Here is a 23,775-nt window from a genome sequence, read left to right as displayed (position 1 = left end):
AGAAAGAAAGAAAGAAAGAAAGAAAGAAAGAAAGAAAGAAAGAAAGAAAGAAAGGAGAATCTTAGACTGTCACTCTAGTCTTCTTCAAGGAAATTCTCTTTCCTTAAATTATAAGCAAAAGTCTAACCCTGTCCAGTCTGGTAACATAGATTTCATTTCAACAGATTTGCAAGTGCTGCAGTATTGCAACTCCTCACTAGGGGGAGTAACTGTACTGTCCATGTGAAGGATACCATACATGCCATCCTCGAACTCCAGTGCTGCTCTCCTGATGATCCTCTCCCTTACCAGGGCTGCGGCACTCTTGGGCTTGTCATCTTTTGCTTCCTTGGTCAGTGTTCGTCTCTGTAGAACATGGGAAAATCATCAGTATGTTCCTCTTTTGAATCATACAAATCTATACGATTACACATTTGGGGTACCCCAATCTCAATTGTTACAGCAACCAACCAAGGAGGTTTAAGAAAATATTGGAGGAGTAGAGTTTAAGGGAGGTCAGGAAAAGGAAAACTAAGGACAGTAGAGAGCGTATGGAAGGTAAAAAGTAAGACTCTTTAATACCTAAACCACCTTGCCAAAACATGCCCGTAGCCAGGGGGGTTCGGGAGGTTCGGAAGAACCCCCCCACAAGGCTCAAAGGTCCACTTTTTGGTCCACTTTTTATGTAAAGGTCCACTTTTTGGTCCACATTTTATGTAAAGGTCCACTTTTTGGTCCACATTTTATGTAAAGGTCCAAGTTTTTTCTTGAAAAGATGGACTGGAATCGTAGAAAACTGCTCTCTTTGTCATTGAATAAAAATTTATCTCTGATTTTCTCTTGGAAATCCGCTCAAAAATGCACGAAATGCCATTTTAGAAGGTTCATTTTTCAAAATTTTCTGGGGGAGCATGCCCCCGGACCCCCTAGAAACCTCGCGCCTTCGGCGCTCGCCGGCGCTCGAGGTCCCCTCAAGCAGTGAGACGAACCCCCCCCCCCATTCAAAATCCTGGCTACGGCCATGCAAAACTGAAGCCAAAGCTACAAAAATGCCATATATTGAATTGCTGGATTGTAGTAACTTGGGAATAGAAACCTAAGTGTCAAAGTTGAAATGTCAGAAGATTAGCTTATGTCTCAATTTCATATCTCTAAATGCTGGGATAGATGAGAATAAAACCATCAAATTGGTCCATGTGAATTTCTGACTGTCCTTTTGCCCACCTCTATTCTCTTCTCAAATTTGTCTCCCTTGAAGACTCTCTGCACAAAGATACTGGGAACATGAACATCTTCTGGAGGGATGGTGCCGGACTCAACTATCTCCTCCACCTGTGTACAACACACAAGACACACTGTTCTGTCAGATTTTTATACTAGTTAGGCCATGTGATTTAATTATATGAATGCAATCTTCTGGGAACCCCAAATCTGATGCGAGAGTGTAAATAAAAAAAGTTTGGCCAAAAAAAAAAAGCTGCCTTCATTATGAAATCTACGTGTTCATTAAGGTTGAAGAAATGACTAAACACACAGCATATGGTATGGGGAATAAAATAGTACTCTCTTCATTTTCATTTGTTCACATTTTCTTCTTTTCCTGAAAAGATTTCAGCATTCTATGACTTAAATATAGTTTTCCAAAACATTTTTGCAACATGCTACATATACCGCATTCGCTCATTTTGTACGATTTACAGTATGGTCGAAAATTTTTTTTTGAAACGGACGAAAATTCATGCGCGCGCAGATGTTATCCATATAATCAAATCAACATGGCATTAGTTACAGTCAATGAATATAAGAAAGATCTGTCTCAGTATATGATTAGTATAACTCTTGCTCTGCAGTTTTAGATTAAACTGCTTAGTGTTCCATGTAGATTTCATGAAAGGATATTAATGAGAAAATGCAGCTGCATTTTTATGCATCTTCAATGAAGACACATTGTGCCTCGTACATGTAGTTATACCTAACACAAACATGTGAAATATCATTGCAAAAGAATGACTTGAAAGTGCTGAACAAATCAAACACACAATATTTTCTATACTTCAATCTTTGAAAATAAGTCTATTTGCATCAATAATACTTTGCTGGCAGGAACATAAACTAGTTCAAATATCAGATTCATTTATCTATCAAATTCAGGCTTACTATGCACTGGGAGATGTACCTCAGAACTGATTACCTTATAAGGTAACTCCCATGGGACACTATCTCCTTACTTGGAAACTCCCATGACCAAAGTTCTAATCATAGAGTTCTAAGTACATGTAATATTTCTCCTCCTCAAGTACATGTACTTATGTTCAAGACATTTTTCATGATTTCTTAACCTTTGCTGAGAGGAGGATTAGAGAGGCCTGCTTTCTTCCACTACCATTTTCTTTGAGTGCATGTACTACCAGTAGTAGGTCACTGATAAATTCAAAATAATTACTCTTCCGGTAGATCTAAACCTGAGGGGTTTAGATTTTCTTCATACCATGTAACAATTCTTTACACTGAAATGCTTCTTCTTGATACCAATCTCAATATCAAATTACTGGGTCAATGAAGTAAAGACAGGTCAAATTTTTGTTACACAGTGTTCTAGGACGATACTAAATGGCTTTGAAGTGGGTTATTGTGACATAACTTATTTTTAAAAATGCAACGATAACCTAGAGCAGTTTGCATTACCTGAAATAATGGGGTTTACAGCAATTAATGAATTGCATTGCTCTAAAGAATGATGTTACAAAATTATTATCCACACAATTGTATCATCATGAAGACTTTTTGTTAGGGCATTCTCCACAAACATGGATATGAGTTCAAAATATAGAAAACATCTAGCAAATGCTTACCTTTAACAAACACAGGGCACAAACTCCAACAGTAGAACAAGAACACATCACGTGACACAAGTCTTTTTGTACACAACGTAAGAAATTAAACTAAGAGTTAGACATCATGGTTTCTTCCTTAACTTAGTTTCCAAACTACGCTACATCTACGACTTGAGCAGCTGGGCTTCGCTACTCGTACTTGTACAGGCCCTCTGACTTGGTTTCCAACCGTGAGATTCCGCGCTCGCGGAGTCGCAGGCGCGTGTTGATGAGGCGGAGTTGTACGCGGGCGAGGGCCAACTTCTGATCCATGATCTGTGACGACCGCTGGTACGACTCGGGCAGGGCGTAATCGGACCTGATATGGCGAGGCATGGTCGCACGAGGAGAAACAACCAACACACCGTTCTACAAACTTCTGCGGAAACGCAACTGAATCTAGCGACAGAAAGCTGTGGAAAGTGACTATAAAGAAATCTGTAAACAAGCCACGACCGGTTTTAACCGGGGAAGTCCGCTTATCACAAATCTGCATATCAGGTCATGTGACCTAAAGAAGCATACCACCAATGCAAAAGAGGGAAAAGACATTTTTGATATTTTTTTTGATTAACAAGAAAAGTCATAAAAATTTCAACCCTGACATAAAAAGCAGACCAATAATAATAATAGATCCTCTTTCAATTGGCTTAGGTGCAAAAAAATTGTGAATCGTATGATATAACTCGAAATTAATTTATGCCATTTCTTGAACACCCCTCAAGTTTTCCATGGTTCAGTCTGGTCAGCAAAATAAGATTGCCTGATATCGTCTGCATTCTGAGAATCCTTCAGGTCTTTTTCTGGCCGTGTCTAGGGAACTGGAATTGGCAGGACTAAAGCGACAACAACCCTTACTGCTAGACATCAACACATACCAACCAGATGAAAATCCAGTTCAATTCAGTACAACAAACTGCATTGTTACCGTCATCTATCATTTCAGACAACTGACAACATTAGTCAAAAATCAATTCATATAACTGTACTTGACAATATTAGCAATGAATGAATGAATGAATGAATGAATGTCTTTATTTCAGGTATTTCACCCATAAAAAACAACGGTACAAACATAGAAACACAAACTATACATATAGCATCTTTAATATACATTTTTTAAAAAGAATTTCTGTACTGACAATCTGACCTCAGAAGGCATTGTATTATGCTGTTGTTGGTGTTGCTTAGCCTATTAATAAAGGGGTAGCATAATTTTTTGCGTCTGGCATCAAATGTGTCAGTAGTTTGGTGTATAACAGTTTTTATTATTTTTCCTGCAAATTTAGGTTCCAAGTCCCCTCTCCAATCATTCTTTACAATAATCTGTATTGATGTATCATTTTATATTTTTGTAATATTGGCCTCCAGACCAAGGCTATGTGCTGAAGTTATGTCGCTTGAGAATAGAGAAGGGGACATTGCACCCTCCTTACCATATAAGGCAATGGGAAATAAGCGAGACCGCGCCCTGTGGGACCTGCCGCAAGATGTCTGAATTCTGGAGGACATCAACATGATGCAACTACAGGGTTTCACTGAAAACATGTTTGTCAAATTTATCTTTCAATCTGGTAGAAAATATCTTATGAATGATGATCTACCACTAGGGCCACAGGAGTCTCTGAGGATGTGAAATCTGCAAGTTAGGCCACACCGACTTTATCAAGGACATTATACAGAAGGACTGGGGTCGCAATTAACACCCCGCGGTGACCATTGTTTCGCCGCGCCGAGTCCCGCTGCGTCCCTTTGTCTTCTTGCCCGCGCGCCCCCCGATTGATGTCAACGTTGGACTCACCCTTTCGCAGGGTTTTCGGCCGAATCATGACGTTGGCATAGCTAATGAGCAGCACCATGACGTCATGGGCGCCGAAGCCTTCCGAATACTACTTCGCTACCCCTGCGTTTTCCAACAGTTTCCTTATTTGGGTTGCGCGGCTGCCATGCGCAGACATCGGCATCGCGTAGAGAAGAAAATGGCGGAGATTTTGATGTTTGTTTCATCGCCGTACGACAAACATGGACAAGTTTACAGCCGTTTTCTGTATAATGTCCTTGGTTTTATGGATGACATCCACACACACATTGATTTTCACCTGTTCTTAAAAAAAAGATCACGTCTGGCCTGGCTGTAGGCCTGGGTAGTCCATAGTAGTTAGCGACAATACAGAGCAGGTGGTAATCCTGGGTGATGGCACCCAGGCTACAGAAGCTCCACGACTCAAGAACTCAGTACATACACACAGTGCCAATTCATAAATTCTGCAAAAAGCCAGCATGTGCCGGCTTGTCGTGTACGTCGCTATGTACTGCTGGAAATTCACTATACCAGCTTTGTATTCCTGTGGATCAGTAGCATTTTTATTTCTGGCTGGAATTTTTTTTTATTTGCCCGTGCACACTACTTTGTGGGTCTTCAGAGGATGTCATCCATAAAATTAAGGGGGTGAGGTCTTAGTAGAGCAGATTTGATATAGCCACAACATACAGAGTCATGACAATTTTACCATATTATTCTAATAAGTTATAGGGTAAGGTTCACAACTGAGATTCAGTCAAGAATATCCTATTCAATCTATGATATTAATGTTATATCTTCAAGACGTGTAACCTCCCCAATAATAGTATTGATAACAGGCTCCTAAACACTGGGAATCAAACCCATGACTTTAGGACCCTCAGGGTGAAGGCTTACAACACAAAGACAAATGTTCTACAATGTTCAGCCAACCTCTGAAGGAGAGATACAAACAACACTGCAGGGCTACAGCAAGCGGCTACTCTTCTGCCATCTACCATCACACCAAACACAACCAGGGACACTCTTTCAAGCTAGAGGCAACAGACATCCTCGACCGTGAACCACGATGGTACCAGCGCGGAGTGAAGGAGGCCATCTATGAGCGCATCTACAACCCCACCCTGAACAGGAAGGGGGGACTGCGCATAGAACTCTCAAGCACATGGGACCCCGCCCTGCCACAGCCCAAGGGACAGTAACATTTCCTATGGTAATTTCTTACCATAGGAACTTTCCTTACATGACAAAGACTCTTACGGTTGTTGAACAGGTTTTTCTAGTTCTAATTACCTTTATATTGAGTGAACCGTTCTTTTACATGATAAAGCTTCTTACGGACCTTGTTGTTTAACCGGTTTTTCTAGTTACATGTACTTGTATATAAGAGTTAATCGGTTCTCTGTTCATTTGTGACGCTGAAGAAGAGTGATGGATGTCACTCGAAACGTCCGGAAATAAATAAAAATCCGTAACTGATCCAGTAGTAGAGTTTGAATTTTCTTACGAGTATCGTTTACCTGGATGTCTAACCTTCATCAACATTCTACAATGTTGTACTAGTAACTTGTAAACCATCATTATCATAACCTCACCTCTGCTATGGTGATCTTGGCAGCTTTTGCCATCGGAGGGTTGAAATTCCTGGCAGCTTTTCTGCAATATTAAAAAAACAATCACAGTCAGCTTAGACCAGTAAAATTAGAACTTTGGCACAATACTTCCTATATTCTGATTGTTGTAGGTAAAATTTTGTCATCGGGTGTGCAGAAAAAAGTAATTGGAGCCCTGATCATCATCATCATCATATCTTGCCGGCCCACTGCTCCAGCCAGTCCAGGGCTTCCTGGTTAGCGTCATACAAGTCTCACTTGGTGACAGATGGTCCAAGCTCGCAGTCCTGTAGGATGTGTTGCATGGTTTGGGTAGGGTGTCCACATGGGCAGTCAGCTGAGCTCACCCGTCCCCACTTTAACAGGTTGTCTCTGGTCCTGCCCACTCCACACCTAGCTCTGTTCAGAGCGGCCCATTTCCTTCTAGGCAAGTGAGTGCCATGAGGTAGAGACTCACATGGGCTCTGTAGAGCTTCGTTTGGAGGAGAAGGGTCTATAGTTCTCCACTGGTCCAGTCGGAACGTGGCAGAGTCTTTAGGGTTCAGATTCTGTACGACCATTAAACTCCTCCTGGACTTAAGTCTTCTGCTGATGTCTCTGTAATGGTGGAGAGGGTGCCTGATAAACATACCTGAATGTCAGGTTGCCCATCCTGTCTGCTTTCCAAGCCTTCACCAGGGCGAAGTCACCAGTGATCGCTCGCTCCATGATGTAGTTCCTCCCGTTAAACATCCGCTCCTGTGAAGAATAAGAATCTCTATAGTTTTTATCACATAATTCATAAATAATATAATCTTAATATTATAATTTCTTTGAATTGCATCAAATACCAAGGTCACATTTGGACAGACACTTGAGAATTTAGAAAGTGTAATAGTCACATACATGTATATATTACCCTTGTCCTACAGGAATCATATATATACAGTGTATATATATGATAATGGTTTATTAAAACACTTCAACTTGTAAACTGCCATGTCTCTGTGATCTTGCGTCGGTCTGATTTTCTTCAAATAGACCACCTGCTCAAGTAGGCCAAATTTGAGTGGTCCCCTGGGTGGTCTACTTGGCCAGGTTTGACTGTATATAATATGGGTTGCACATGCAGTACCATCTACATGTATATAGTGCCCTGTGTATGTACGATTTGGGGGTATTTCTCGTGCAACGCATCACACCCCAGCGAAACGCAACGAATGCAGAAGTAACTACGCCACCGCAGGGCAAAAAAGTCAGGGGTCTGTGACCTGATTACGACTTCAAATTACTTGAAAATATTGTGTAAAAAAGTCCGGCAGGACAAGGGTTAACATGCTTTTTTACTGTAATTCCTGACTCTTTGATGGCACTTTTATGTTCGCGGTTTTCGCAGTCATTTCTGTACCGTAAACTTATCTAACAAATGATTCTCCGACTCTCTTTTTCCTGCACCTGCCGCCACTATGAACGTATCGTTCCGTACACATGTCCATTTTTCTCACACCAAGAACTCTTGCTTCATGAACATTAAGTGAATTGCAGTAAAACGTTTTTACCTCTCTTGGTTCACTTGTGATGGCGACAGAACCGTCGGAGTTGTACTTGATGGGCGCCCCTCCCTCGTGTACCAGGGTTCCGTACGCCGTGGGAGTGAAGAATGCTGGGACACCTGCCCCGCCCGCACGGATACGCTCGGCCAGAGTACCCTGCAGGGAAAATACATTGTAATAGAAATCTTTTAATAGAAATCTTTTTCTTCTTTTTTTAAATATTTCAACATTTCATGACTAGACATGGTGACAGCATATATATATATCAACTTATATTATGCCGCCACTAACGCAGAGGACAAATACAGAACAGGACAATATATAGGAAAGTCATGTAAAGTGCCTTCCCCAAGGGCACAAGATTGGTGGCATGTCAGGACTCAAACCCGGGACCTCTTGGTTCCGAGTCGAGCACCCTGCCACTACGCCACAAGACCCCACAGGAAATCGTTATTGACATGACAAAAGTACATTAACCTTAAGTTTGTAAGGTCTTCTACCAGCAAACAATTAAATAACTTTTAAGTAATTAACCTCCTGTAACATATTGTTTGCAATTAAATATGTAAAAAAATGCTTTTTTTAGGCCTCACCAATTTAATTTGTTGGTTCACCGATTTACCCACTTCATTTTTTTCTCATCATTCATCATCATCATCATCATCATGATGATGATTTTTTTCTGATTTGAAAAAAAAAAAACATTTGAACCTCTGAATCAACTCCAAAATGGTCATATTTTGGCCCCAAAAAAGTCCCTTCTCTTCAGATTTGTTACAGTTTTTCCATCTATCAATGCAGTGGTTTGATAACAAGTTTGAAGTCCATTGTTTGAATTACAAACCAGTCCGGTATGTTGACCTCAGGGCACCTATCATAGCATTGGTACTATCAAAGGATGCCTAGGTCTGTTTTTTCTTTGCCCTGTCACTTCATTTTTTTTCTGAAAAACACTGAAAACCAAGAAATCAAATTGGTGTGGCCTTAATCAGCAGATCTCTATAGTGTTCCTTGGTTGTTGCTTGGTCACGGGTGCCAGAGTATACAGTGCAATTTTACGGAATACAGTACAATGGTATTAGTACAGTGCAATTTTATGATGGAATACAGTGCAATCGTATTAGTATACAGTGCAATTTTACTAGATTGCACTGTATAGTGCAATTTTACTAGATTGCACTGTATTCCGTAAAATTGCACTGTATACTAATACCTTTGTACTGTATTCTGCATTGTATACTAGTAAAATTGCACTGTATTCCGTAAAATTGCATTGTATTCCATAAAATTGTACTGTATTCTGTAAAATTGCACTGTATACTCTGCCACCCCTGTTGGTTGTTTTAACTGTCTCCTACACTGACCTGTGGGGTGAGTTCCACCTCCAGCTCTCCAGACAGATATTGTCTCTCAAACTCTGCGTTCTCTCCAACGTAGGATGAAATCATCCTCTTCACCTACAAACAAAATATTGGCACAAAATCACACTTTGGGAGGAATAATTTGAATACCCAACTGTTAGTGCAGGTAAATGTAATTCTATGGTTTCGATCACTCTTCATGAAAGTTATTTGAGATATTTTAGAAAAATTGACTATTTTTCATGGACCTTTGCTAAAGGCTAGTCTAGAAACAATCCTAGGAGAAGGGTAGAAACATTGGTGACAACTTTGTCCCTTTTGGTGGCACATACCACATACAGCACTTTTGGAAAAGCTTTGCAAAACAAAAACTCCATAAAGCTAGTGGGAAACAAGCAGTTGGCGCAAGAGACACTTCTCCTTCATACACATGTACTCACCTGTCTTGTTCGAAGTAACAACCCAAGGCCAAAGTCATCAACCCTGCAGACAATAAACAAATGAAAACAACAGCTAATTCAAGATTAGGCCACACCAATTGAATTTGTTGTTTCTCTGATTTTTTCAGAAAAAATATGAAGTGACAGGGCGAAATAAAAAAAAACAGACCAAGGCACCCCATGATAGCCGGAAATGTTATCATATGAGCCATGAAGTGAACATACCCGGCTGGTTTATAATTAAAAAAATAGCTTTTGAACTTTTAATGAAACAAAATTGCATTGTTACATTGAAACAACTTTAACAACTCGGAACAAAAGGACTTTCTTCAACCGTTGGGGACAAAATATGTCTGTCATTGAGCATTTTACAGTTAATTTAGAACCCAATTTTTTTTTTTTTGCAAATCAGAAAAAAATGGACAGGGCGAATCCGAGAAACAACAAATTAAATTGATGTGGCCACCTGTTATTAATGATACTATCACCCAGCCTCAGGATTACACATTTTGTCAAACCTCTGCATGTAAAAAGAACCCAACACACTTATTAAAAGAGTAGGGGTTAAATACACAAGCTATCATGTACTTGTAGCTGCTTGAAAAAGCATCATGCTTCACCTCAGTTGAAGATGACAAAAGAAGAAGAGAATAAATACAAATGTACTCCAAAAAGATGATTGACTGCGACCTACGTACCCAGCATTGTTGCTGACTAACGTCAGGTTCTTAGCTTTAGTCTCCAACAGGCCGGAAATCAGGTTTTCTGGGATCCCACACAGACCAAAACCTAGACAAAGGGAAAATTAAACATCATGATAACTAACTAGCTATGGGATTAACCAATCAGTGTATTCTGAATCTGATTGGTTTATGTACTGATTAAAGATGCTATCGATACTAACTGTTACTGGGTTTCTTGGTAATCTTTCTGCCTTCATCAAAAGCATGTTAGGCCACACTGATAAATTAATTTTATGGATGACATCCAAATGCGATTTTTACCTGTCCTCAAAGAAAAAAAAGATCACGTCCTCCAAGGTTCTGGCCTGGGTGCCATCCTCTATATAGTCCATGGTAGCTAGTGAAAAGTAGGGAGCCGGCGGTAACTACAGAGGATGGCACCCAGGCTTCGAAGCTCTACCACTCAATAAAGGAACTCAGCATATACGTACAGTGCCGATTGTGCCGGCTTGTTGTAAAAGTCGCAAGGTACTATGATCGCAAATCCACAATACCAGCTTTGTGGTTTAGTAGCATGCTGCATTTTTTATTTTTGGCCAGAATTTTTTTTATTCGCCCACGCGCACTAGTTTGGGGGTCTTCCGAGGATGTCATCCATAAAATTAAGTCTGTGTGGCCTTACCTTACCATAAAAAAGATTAAGGATAACACTGTTTACGGATAATAGACCCATTCGACTTTCACGGATCACATGACCTGCTTATGTCACAGGGGGGACATTTCAAAAGAACGTCATTCTAGAACACTTAAGTTGAACGTGGCTTGCGCTCGCGGTGTCCCTCTGGCAGATCATTTTTTTACTAAAAGGTAGGTAAGTGTCTATTTTCTCGGTAATATATGCGGAAATGACAGGAAAACAGGCACCGACTTTGTATGGTGGCATTCCGTACAATAATTTAAGGTTACTTTGTTCTGTGACGTATGCAGTTTATGCGATCCGTGAAAGGAACTTTCGAAATGTCCCCCCTGTGACGTAGTTTCTATTCGAAATGTCCCCCCTGTGACGTAGTTTCTATTCGAAATGTCCCCCCTGTGACGTAAGCAGTTTATGCGATCCGTGAAAGTCGAATGGGTCTATTGTATGATCGTACCCCCAACCAGAAGCGTGGAATCATCCTCGATATCTCGCACAGCATCTACGGGACTGTCGTAGAACTGAACGGGCCGCGTGCGTGTCGTGGAGAAGGAACATGTCACCACCTGTAAGCAAGAAACCATTATGGCAAAATATTGTGCAAAACAATGAGACTGAATGTCCAGGTGATTCTATATGTATATGTTGTGAGACTTCCAATCTTGTCGAGCTAGGTTGTTTGTGTTCTAGGAACCTAGCCTTGACGGGGGGCGCCACAGACTTTCTGCAACCTATGATCCACTGCTCACGGAGTCACGTGTGTTATCTGCGTGACATCACGGAAGCGGTGGATTGCTCATTCCTTGACAAAGACTGGAGCTGTACAGTCGAAAATTTGGGTGAGTCCAATTTCTTGTGTTGAAAATTTCAGTTTAAACTTGTTGCATAATGACTTCTACCAACACAGATGAACTCCCAAGATTGTCTTGTTAATGCAAAAAACACTGAAAAAGTACTTTTATATGTCAACACATTAAAATAAAATTCGCCTATATACAAAATCATAAATACAAATAAAAGCATATATCATCATGTAGTCTTTAACTGTCATAACTTAAACGCTATACAATCTGTTAACATGTTGTAAACATAATAAAATTTGAAAATCTTGAATATAATTTTTTATACATGGCAACTGCTGGTCTGTTTGCCACAAATCATGAAAGCACATACAAGTCTGAAAATGTTTAGAGATATGCACTAGAAATAGCTCAAAAACGTGTCCTAAACCTATGACTCTTCAATATCTAAAATTATGGTACATATTTATGACAACAACAGTTCCATACATAGGGGAGGGGTACGTATACGTTCACCCTAAAATTATACTCCTGCAAGCTGTGCACGTATTCAATTTCATAGTGAAGAAAACGACTCAAAGAATAAATATCTGCGAAGAAATGAAGACCAGGAGTTTTTGAGTACAGTACAGATTTACCTTGGCAGTTTCTGGACGCCTGGTGGACCTGAGAAGACCAGAAACTCCAGCGAAAGTTGGTCGAACTTTTGTCAATAACATGGAGGCCGCCATGTTGTCCCGTGTGTGTGGCGAAGTCTTGCAACGGGAGGAAAGACTTCAAACAGATAACGTAATCGAACCGCAATAAATTTTACCAAAAAGACAAAAATATAGTATATTAGGAAAAATTATTTCTAATTATAATATAGTGGTTATTTAGTAAGTTTTCTGTGCCATATGTTTCAAATTATCAACTTTTTATTCGACACATTTTCGAGTTTTTACTTTTACTTGTGAATCATTCCTCCCATTACAGCTGCAAAAATTCGCATGCGTAGAGGTGTGATGGGGGCGTGTCCCGTTCGCGGTCATCTATAGGTCAACTCGGCTCCGGTCTCCAAGCAGATGTTTGATTCAGATGCCATGCGCTGGTGTTTTCCGTTTATATAGCCTATACCAGGCTTTGGGAGGTGGCTGGAAAGAGTAGAAATCGGCCAAAAAGAGAGATAGCATGCCAAGGGAGTTGGTTGCTGGAGAGAACAGTTTGCATGCTATCTCTCTATTTGGCCGATTTCTACTCTTTCCGACCTCCTCCCGAAGCCTGGTAGAGGCTAGTTTTCCGGGTGATCGTCCCTTGCTCCCGAATGAATCTTCTTGGAGATTAGTTTTGAAGCGTGATTAGACGAAGCGCTGAAAAAATACGAGCAGAATAAGTTTAAAGCCATCTAACAGAAGAGGTACTCTTGCAAAAGAGGTACTCTTGACAAAGGAATCTTTTTATAATATGCGCCCAAGACAGGTTTTTAGTCCGTAATCACACGGTATAACGTTAAGGCCACACCAAGTAAATTTTATGGATGACGTCCGCGCGCGCATTGATTTTGGCCTGTTCCTAGAAAAAAACACAAAAAATTCCACTTCCTGTAACTATGACCAACTAGTCACGACAGTGCCGCAAATAGGTCTGTACGGACCAAAGCTTATAAAGCATCAAGCAAGACTTCCATTGGGAATTCAGTTTGGCACATGCTGCCACATTTGAAGAAACTTGCTGACCGCTTCATCTATCTCCCCAAAGCACAGGACGACAACTGCTGTTCCACCTGATTTATTGCTGTTTTGAGGATGAATAAAAGACTTCTTGCTTGTTACACTGTGTCACCTCATTCAATTTGTGTCCTAACATTTGTCGTCTCTTAGTATATTTCTAATCTAGGCATCTTGTTTTTTAGGGCCCTTCTTGTTTTTTTTTTCGCCCTCTCGCATTAGATTTAGGGTCTCCAAATGACGTCATCCATAAAATTTACTTGGTGTGGCCTAATCAGAAAACCGCGACATTGTGCGTTCAGCTGCAGGTCACTAATGTCCCGCAAGAGGTCCCCACTGCTCAAGAGAAATTACGCCGTTAATCATCCACATAATCGCCACCATGATCGCGTTCGGGCACGTGTACCGATGCGAGGTCATAGAAACCAAAATAGATGTGCGGTTGCCTACATATTGGGACATGCTGGTAGCCTGGGCACAACTCATAACATGATTGATAAAATAAATGCCACGCTTCGGTAACGTTACCTGTATGATCAACGTAATAAAAACCACATGTAATAAATGTCATGTTGTATTATGAATGACAGTATATACTTTACTCCAGGAACGTTGAATAACAAAAAGCTTATAAAACATAATCAGGTATACTGACAAATATCTATGGGGTGAACACAACTTCAATGACTAGTACTGTTTTGCCTCATTGCAATACTGTGTCATCGATTGCCTACCAGAAGGTTACTAGTACATATTAAACCTTGTTGCCTCAACATACAAAATATATACAATATAGAGCTAATATATGTATCGTTCACAGTACAGATATTGACATGAAAGACGGCGCGCTGATATATATATCGTTGTATTAATAATTTTGCGGTTTCTTGCGTTAATATGTTGTTGATTTGTTGTTGTTTTTTCTTCAGTCGGAATTTCGGAAAACAATAACACGCTGACGAACACTGATGACTTGAGTTGGCATCGATTCGCGCAGTGAGACGGATTTCTGTGCGCTTCAATGTCTACCCAATCGATATATAACATGACGTTGTTGTTGGGGGATAATTTCACCTCCGAGTGCATTCTTCCTCTGGACTATTCCACAATGCCAGATCGGGGAGGATAGAAGCAGTAAAAGGATGGCAAAGTGGAAAAATCTAGCCTGGCCGGTTTTGATTCTTGCACGATTAAATGATAAAATGTAGATCGCACGTAGCCTCTACCAGGCACCGCGGATCGCTGGGAAAATAGTAGAAATTGGCCGAAATAATGCAATAATATACTAGGGGAGGTAGCAGGCCAGAGAAGATCCAATTCACGACCCACGGGATCTTCTCTGGCCGGCTACCTCTCCTGGTATATTATTCCCTTATTTCGGCCAATTTCTACTGTTTTTCCAGCGATCCGCGGTGCCTGGTAGAGGCTAGATCGCACGCATTTAGAAGCCCGGCCGCCAACCTCACCGATCACGGAACGCCTGCAAAGGAGTCCAGAAAAAAATGAAGCAGCACCTTCGTCTCTAGATCTCCCCTTGAACAAGATTCAGTATATTTTACTGTACATTTTCATTTTGAAGTGTATGGCGAGGATTTGACATTTTTTGACAAATCTGCAAAGCTCAATAAATAAATAAATAAATTTTCTAGGTGTTCAGAAAAGCCGACTGCCCTCGGGCGTCATGTGAACGTCCTGCTTTCAGCACGACACCAGCTTGTTAGCTTCATTTGCTTCATATGTTCCTGTTAAGTCAGGCGATGCCGAAAGCTTCGTGTGACTGACCCAGTGGGGTCGCCTTCGGAATAATTTTCATGTCATAATATATAGTTTCCACAACTTTCATCCTCTTCAAAATGACCGATACAGTATGTGGGCAAGCAAAAACACGTTTGGGTCAAAAGGGCGAAAATTGTAACAGCATTTAGCTTCTCCTTGCCTCCTGTGCATAGCCTCTACCAGGCTTCGGGAGACGGCTGGAAAGAGTAGAAATCGGCCAATAGAGAGATAAGCATGCCAGGGGAGTTTGTCTGCTGGGAGAGAACATTTTGCCGCACCTGAAGCTACTAGTCATGATCCTGTGCAGGCCTCCGGGTGGGTGGGAGTTTTGATAACTGCGTTTTGTAGAATTTTTATTAACGCGTTCGTGGCGGGTACAAACCTTCTCTGGGCGGCTGGTTGTGTAGCCTGGATGCGAAAGCACACTGGACATATCTCAGTGTGCAAGCTTGCACACTGAGATATTTTGTGTCCAGTGTCATGCCCGTAGCCAGGGGGGGTTCGGAAGAACCCCCCCCCCCCACAAGGCTCACAAGATGGACTGGAATCGTAGAAAAACTACTCCCTTTGTCATTGTATAAAAATTTATCTCTGATTTTTTTCTTGGAAATCCTCTCAAAAAATGCACGAAATGCCATTTTAGAAGGTTCATTTTTCAAAATTTTCCGGGGGAGCATGCCCCCGGACCCCCCTAGGAACCTCGCGCCTTCGGCGCTCGCCTCGCGCCTACGGCGCTCGAGGTCCCCTCAAGCAGTGGGAAGAACCCCCCCCCATTCAAAATCCTGGCTACGGGCATGAGTGTGCTTTGGGTCTGGCATCCAGGCTACTGGTTGTGGGATGGCCGGCAAAAGAACGCGTTAAAGATTCTACAAAACGCAGTATCAAAACTCCCATGCACCCGCCCGGAGGCCTGCACAGGAGGCTAGCCTCTCCCGTGTTTTCAAATGCCCGACTCTGTGTCCGACCTTCGTACGTGACGTGATGGCTCCACCCAAATATCGCCTCGGGGTGATGACGTCATTCCTTTTATATCGTGAGCGATCAGCCATGCTAAGATAAGGCCACAGCAAGTAAATTTTATGGATGACATTCTCCACAGACTCCAAATCTAATGCGAGCGGGCGAAAAAAAACAAGACAGGCCGAAAAAACAAGGTTCCTGCATTTAAAAAATTTGACTCAAGCATTGTACAAAATATACACAGCCAGCATCACATATCACTGCATCAAAGTAAGAAACAAAACATTAAATCAGAGCATTTTCTCGTCTCCTCTCTTCATAGATATCTACCATCCACCTTCCGGCATGGCAACGGACATCTTTGCCCATTTTCGGCACGTTGACCACTGTCAGAAGGCAACAAAATTTCTTCTTGTTTTTTTCCAAAATCAGGCGAAAATTAATGCGCGCGCTGATGTCATCCATAAAAATTGCTGTGGCCTAATACTAGTAACAGGCGCACACTCGCCAAAACTGCTCTGTGTGGTTTATCCTGATCAAGGACAGTATATTGGCCTGAAATGAGCGTCCTCGAAATAGTACAGGATATGATGATGAAGCAGACCGTATAGCGCTCCATGCGGCGAGTGTATATACTGCAGCATGGTGCGTTTTTATTTTCCTCTCGCTGGTTTGAAAGCATTGAAATATTGCTGTTTGCGTGTTTCCTCAACTGATCCTATCGTGTTAGCCTCTACCAGGCTTGGGGAGGCGGCTGGAAAGAGTAGAAATCGGCCAAATACTATGAAATAGAGAGATAAGCATGCCAAGGGAGTCTGTCTCTCTATTTGGCCGATTACTACTCTTTCCAGCCGCCTCCCCAAGCCTGGTAGAGGCTACTATCGTGTAGTTGTTACGAGTACGGAGGTTTTACTTTGGGTGTGTTTGTCTTTGTTACCTCCATGAAAAATGGAGGTATTGTTTTTGGCGCGTCTGTCTGTGTGTCTGTGTGTGTGTGTGTGTGTGTGTGTGTGTGTCTGTAGTCAGCATAACTTCATAACGCCTTTATGGATTGTGATGATATTTGGTATGCTGATAAGTCTTAGGAAGACAAAGGTCAAGGTCAAATATGGGCCTCCTGGTGGATGACCTTGGTACTGCAGCAGAACTTCCGGTTTCTGTATCTTTTGTCCTGAACGTGCTATGGTCTTGAATTTTTGGTGAGAGATAGCTTTTCCTGTCAGGAATAAGTGGTATGGGTTTGGTCCCCCTATGAGCTTGTTCTGGAACTGCAGGGGACTTTCTGGTGAAATCTTTAAAAGCCAATAAGTCCAGATAGGAACAACGTATTTTCATCATATTTGGTGTGTAGGTAGCTGAGATAGAGTTGTACATAATGAAATGCAAATTGTGCAAATGAGGACCTAATTTGCATAATTAAGAAGAAAATTCTATAATTACAGTGTTTTATGTAATAGTTATTTTAAACATGCAATCTATTTAATCTGTGGCAGGAGTAACATCAACAGATACCAATTATGCTAATGATGACATAATTTGCATAATTATGTAAAAAATTCTGTGACTTTTTATTGGTGAATGATGGGAATTTTATACCTCGTGACATGTGTAAGATTAACACAACTATACAAATATTATGTTAATGTAGATGTCATTTGCATAATTAATGAGGACATGTTGAAATGAAGTATGACAAAGCAAGCCCATATTTCATGGAGGTATGAGATCTCGGAACTCTTGTTATTGTTTGGTTTGGTTTTCCTTTAATGCCCGTTATAATTATTATTTTGGCCTACTCATTTTCACCTGAGCGAAAGTGTGAAAGAAAGTCGTGTGAAGTGCCCTTCCCAAGGGCACAAGGTTAGTGACTTGGCAGAATTCCTGGCCCGCCTTGTTTTTTATCCGCCCTGTCGCATTAAATTTGGAGACTGTGGAGGATGCCATCCATAAAATTTACTTTCTGTGGCATAATCTAGACCCGTTGTCGTTGAAAGTACATTCACAGTATTTCACACACAAAAACTAAATATATATATATTTGAAATCTCTTATTCCTTGTTTCTTTGTATTCGATTCTAGATCTATTAATAAGCATACAGAATGCCAAGTAATATTCCCTGACTATTTTTACAACCCGTAAGACACCTGCAGCTGTGGTGATAATAAGACGTTAATGTGTACTCCTTGAGAGCGTGCCTCCTACTGTCTGCGGCACTCTTCAGGCCGACATCCGGCATGGAGTTGTTTTCTACCTCCATGGCCCCGGTAAGGCCACACTGATTTAATTTTATGGATGCCATCCACACGCGCATTGATTTTCGCCTGTTCTCAAGAAAAATCACATCATCCGTGGCTCTGGCCTGGGTGCCATCCTCAGTAGTCCATGGCAGCTAGGGACAAAAGGGAGCCGGTGGTAACTACAGAGGATGGCACCCAGGCTGCCGAAGCTACACGGAACTCAAAAACTCAGTACAGTGCGACTCATAAATGTCGCAAAAGGCCAGCGTGTGCCGGCTTGTCGCGTAAAAGTCGCCATGTACTATACGGCAAATTCACAATCCCAGCTTTGTATTCATGTGGTTTAGCATGATTTTTTTTTTACCTCCGTGAGTTTAGCAGCTTTTTTTTCTGGCTGGATTTTTTTATTTGCCCGCGCGCACTAATTTGGGCGTCGTCAGTGGATGTCATCCATAAAATTAAGACAGTTTGGCCTAATGGTGCGTCGTGACGGGGAAGGGAAGGGAAAAGTGCCCGCAACAGTCTCCGCAACGTGACTGCGAAGCGCGCACACGTCTAGCCTCCTGCGCAGATTGTTTGTGTGGTGTGTGTGTGTGTGTGTGTGTGTGTGTGTGTGTGTGGTGTGTGTGTGTGTGCGCGCGCGCGTGTGTGTTTTGTGAGCGTGTGCATGTGTGTGTTTTGTGAGCGTGTGTGTGAGTGCGTTGTACGTGCGTGTGTGCGTGCGTGCGTGTGCGCGCAAAATTACTATATAACTATTATATACAGTATAAGCACCCCCCCCTTAGTCCATGGGCCAAAGAAGATATGAGGTACCACCTAAGGTGGCAAATTCTCATTATGATGTTTTAAAAGTAAGGCGTGGAATATATTTTCATATGATAGCCATTGGTAGATTGGTAGTAAGTTGATCTTGCAATTGCTAGCTGACCTTGAACCTTTACCCCATATGGACTACGTCCTTTTGCACTCACAATGCAGGGGGGTGCATAATCAAATAAGGATATTTTTCGATGTAACTTGGTGGACCAATAAAACAGGAGCAAAGGATTAAAAAAATTTTAATTTTGTTTCGACTTGTCATTTCTATAGAAGATAGGAGCTCTTCAAGACATCCAATGCGATTTCAGAGCAGCAAAACTGGAAACATAAGTCAATGTTTACGATATTGACACATACTTCACATTAGCACATTTCAATCAGTTTTTCATACTTTGGGTATTTAAAACTGCAGAAACGAGCCCCAATATGAGTTCTTTATTTTCTGGGTGGTACCCGAAAACCAAGGCCCTTCCAGTAACCGTTTTCATTTCCGTCAGAATTTGGGGAACTTTTACTTCATGAGGGTAGTGTTGTTTCAACTCACTAAGTATATAAATGGCTATATAATATTGGCTTTGATAAATCTGGTTTCCAAGCCCTAAAAGAAACTGCATTAAAGCCATCCAATGTGATTTCAGGGCATTTAAACTGGAAATATTCTGAATAGGGTAATCTTAATGATATTGACACATACTGCTTTACATTAGCACATTTGAGTCAGTATTTCATACTTTGTGCATTTAAAACTGCAGAGACAAGCCCCAAGATGAGTCCTTTATTTTCCGGGTGGTACCCTAAAAATCGGCCAAGGGCCCTTCCAGTAACCATTTTCCGTCAGAATTTTGGCAATTTTTGCTCCATGAGGGTTAATATACATTTGGGATAGTGTGGTTTCAACTCGCTATGTATAAATGACTAGAAGATTGGCTATAAAAAATCGGGTTTCCAAGCCCCCCAAAAACTGCACTGGGTGCCCAAAAACTGCATCTGCTGTCAGGCGGCTCCAGCCGGTGTGTGAGCCGGTGTGGTGTATCAGCCCTGTGCGGTATCAGCCGGTGTGTGAGCCGGTGTGGTGTATCAGCCAAATGTGCGGTATCAGCCCGTGTCATGTGAGTACGTGCCGCCAGCCGCCGGTCGTGACCACGGATAATAATGTGGTCTATTTATAGGGACACGCCGGCTCCGAGCGCACGGCACGGAGAGTTTCCATGGAATGAGTGGATTGTTTGAGCGCTAGACAGATCCAATCAACATGGCCACCCTATGACGAAATTAGCGTATCTTTCGTACTAGTCAAAATTGAAAATATATATATCATTGGGCACGATAAAACTCCAGCAAACAGACCATAGAACTAAAACAAACATCTTTCATTAGCAAACAGGCAGAAATATAAACGTTCTAAAGATAGAAATTATCAAGTCGTGGTACAGAATGCGTATTATAAAACCGTTAACTGCAGGTGACGATTTAACGTCGGAACTAATAATAAAGTGATATCGAAATAGATCTTTCCTTGGGGTAGAAAACCCTAACATCTGCTTTTAGTGAGTAATAACGTACGCTGTGAGGTATTGATAGCCTGGGTACCATCCGGATTTTCGCTCCGCAACGCTCGAAACATTTTCGAGCGTTGCGGAGCGAAAATTCGGATGGTACCCAGGCTATGGTCAAGTTGATGCATACTCAAGCGGATCCGGGGCGCGTGTAGACTTTCTAGCGGTGTTTGTTTCTACGACCTCGGCTAGAGCACGGTAGTTTCTTTTCGGGGGCGACCCGGCGATATAGCTCTTAGATACTAGCTCTCGATCCGCCCGAAAAGAAACCGCTACGCTCGAGATCTAGCCTAGTCTCCACCAGACTATCAACGCAATTTGAAAACAGTAAAATTTATCCAAACATAAATCAACCCTCCCGCGGGCTTTTTCTGGCCGATCAGTATCCCCGCAGGAAGGTCTGGTGGAGGCTAGCTCTAGTGCGCGCGCGGCGCACGTAGTAACAATCGCTGGCTCCTTTCAAATACATACTAGTACATACATACAGCACGAGACAATACATATTTATGTGCAATACATACTACTGTGGCAAAGAAATCTGCGGGTCACCTGATTCATTCATTGCTCCTTCCCGAAACGAGATCGAAGGGAATTGTGTTTTAAAACGACGCTCACGATCCACAATAATACCTAAGTGTCTCTTATATACATGTACATCATGTTTGTGGTGGAGAAAGACGGAAAGAAACTAAATCTGTCAACACTCAAACAAACCAGCAAAGCCTTCCTCTTCTTCGCAACTACAGTACATCATGCGATATGCTATGATCTGTCTCTCAGTGGCTACATCTCGAGAATTTGTGTATCTATAAAACGAATGTTGCTGTGCAAGTGTACTAGTATATCGGTGTTGCTGTGAAAAGCTTGAAATTCACGGATAAAGGTTCACTTCTTGTACCTTTTCCGCATGCATGTATAAAGACATGTACGTATGGACATTGGCAAGATGACATGTGTGCATGGTAAGATGAAAGTGGCTTGTTAGCCTCCTGTGCAGGCCTTTGCAGGGTGGGAGTTTTGATACTACATGGCGTGGCGGGTATAAACCTTCTATATGGGCGGCTGGTTGTATAGCCCGGTCCATAGCATGCCAAAAACTGGGTGTTTGGGATCTTTTATGTGCTATTTTCTGAATGCATATAGACGACATAGCCGGCCTGGTTGAATTACCCCGGTTGATTTTAGAACAGCCTAGGGGCTAATCAGAAAACAGCCGAAGATCACCAAACCCCCAGTTCTATAAGCCTGCTACGGAGGCTAGGCTGGTTGTAGGATGGCCGGCAAAAGAACGCGTTAAATATTCTGCAAAACGCAGTATCAAAACTACCACCCACCCGGAGGCCTGCACACTAGGCTAGTGGTTTGGTGGGTGGCGTCGACGATTGTTCCACCATAACTTGCCCATTCGTTTTCATAGCAAATCGCGCAGAAGCTCGCATAAATAATTCACGTCGCTGCTTTCTGACCTGTTATATATGTCACACGGCGACATTGCGTAAAATGTGTCCTCACTGATCGCCGCAATGACGTCATCTTATCTACGTAATGTTGTTGTGTACTTTTACGGCCGAACCCGCGCAAGCCCAGTTCTTACAAATTTTATCCTCGAAATAAAAGCCATGAATTCTAATAAAAAGGGTGCAAATCACACATTGTGAAAAGAAGCCATTGCATTAGATATCTGTTGCGATAATAATAGTGAGTTACGGTGCCGCAAATATATTGAGGACGTGTATGCGTTTATATAGTACTGGTACTAGTATGTTGGAGAAACCCCCATACAGGCCCCTCCCGCAGACATCAGTAATATTTCAGTGCGGCACACGCGGCAATCGTACGGCGGGAACACAACTATCTCCTACCGCATCATTCTCGTTCTTCTCTATCAGATGCGCGCGTTGGAAATTTGTCTCTCTTCCAAGCTAGAAACGCGCGGTAAATCTCCCGGTACGTAGCCGCATGGATCCCCGGCTGTTTTCGGCGTGTTTGTGGACGTGCCTGTATGTAGCCGTTCGAGGTGGCACGAGTTTTTCACTGGCGAGTCGGGGTTGACCTTAGGCCATGTTGATTTGATTATATGGATGACATCCTCCGGGAGCCCCAAAACTGATGCGCGCGTGCGAATAAAAAAAGTTTTGCAAAAAAAAAAGTTCTTTTCATTATGAAATCTACGTGGTCATGAGGGTTGAGCAAATGGCACAGAATATGGTTTGGCGAATAATCTAGTGTTCAAATTCATTTCTTTACAATTTCGTCTTTTTTCGTTTGATTTTGGCATTCTACGACATTGGTATAGTTTTTACTTATTTTTTGTAACTTACGGTATATTTTTGCTCATTTTGCAACTGTTTTGTATGATTTACAGTATGGTTGAAAACTTTTTTTTTGGAAACGGCCGAAAATTCATGCGCGCGCGGATGTCATCCATATAATCAAATCAACATGGCCTTACTGGTCCCAAGGGGGGAGGTTTTTAAGGTACGAGTAAAATGAAAAAAAAGGCACGAGAAAATGAAGCGCATAGGGAGTATTAAAGGAGAAACGTTACACATCTACTTACACTGTACGAATTGGTTTTCAAGCTGTCTACAGTTGAAAGTGGGATTTTCCCGTGAATTTATCATAGATTGTTACTTTAGTATATCAGAAATGTATGTAACGTACCATGCCCGTAGCCAGGGGGGTTCGGGGGGTTCGGAAGAACCCAAAGGTTCAAACACAAGGCTCAAAGGTTCACTTTTTGGTCCACTTTTTATGTAAAGGTCCACTTTTTGGTCCACTTTTTACGTAAAAGTCCAAGATTTTCTTCAAAAGATGGACTGGAATCGTAGAAAAACTGCTCCCTTTATCATTGAATAAAAATTTATCTCTGATTTTTTCTTGTAAATCCTCTCAAAAATGCACGAAATGCCATTTTAGAAGGTTCATTTTTCAAAATTTTCCG

The 23,775-nt window shown here is 41.8% G+C and overlaps 1 protein-coding gene across 1 annotated transcript in view; it reads right to left on the bottom strand.

Annotated features, from left to right (window-relative positions):
• The window catches only part of LOC109476114 (succinyl-CoA:3-ketoacid coenzyme A transferase 1, mitochondrial-like), a 19,219-nt gene extending 6,698 nt beyond the window's left edge, over positions 1 to 12,521 (bottom strand). The window contains exons 1-10 of the mRNA XM_019777006.1: positions 12,415 to 12,521; positions 11,434 to 11,542; positions 10,298 to 10,388; positions 9,600 to 9,642; positions 9,163 to 9,255; positions 7,805 to 7,954; positions 6,898 to 7,004; positions 6,249 to 6,309; positions 1,204 to 1,311; positions 234 to 345 (exon numbers count right to left, since the gene is read on the bottom strand). Coding sequence (XP_019632565.1) covers positions 234 to 345; positions 1,204 to 1,311; positions 6,249 to 6,309; positions 6,898 to 7,004; positions 7,805 to 7,954; positions 9,163 to 9,255; positions 9,600 to 9,642; positions 10,298 to 10,388; positions 11,434 to 11,542; positions 12,415 to 12,507 — 967 coding nt within the window. The 5' untranslated portion in view covers positions 12,508 to 12,521. The remainder of the gene's footprint in view (positions 1 to 233; positions 346 to 1,203; positions 1,312 to 6,248; positions 6,310 to 6,897; positions 7,005 to 7,804; positions 7,955 to 9,162; positions 9,256 to 9,599; positions 9,643 to 10,297; positions 10,389 to 11,433; positions 11,543 to 12,414) is intronic.
• Between the last annotated feature and the right edge of the window lie 11,254 nt (positions 12,522 to 23,775).

Source organism: Branchiostoma belcheri, unplaced genomic scaffold, assembly GCF_001625305.1.
Source record: "Branchiostoma belcheri isolate BF01 breed outbred unplaced genomic scaffold, Haploidv18h27 scaffold36, whole genome shotgun sequence".
In the NCBI taxonomy this organism is placed as follows: Eukaryota; Metazoa; Chordata; class Leptocardii; order Amphioxiformes; family Branchiostomatidae; genus Branchiostoma; species Branchiostoma belcheri.
This window is presented reverse-complemented; position numbering and strand designations above follow the sequence as displayed.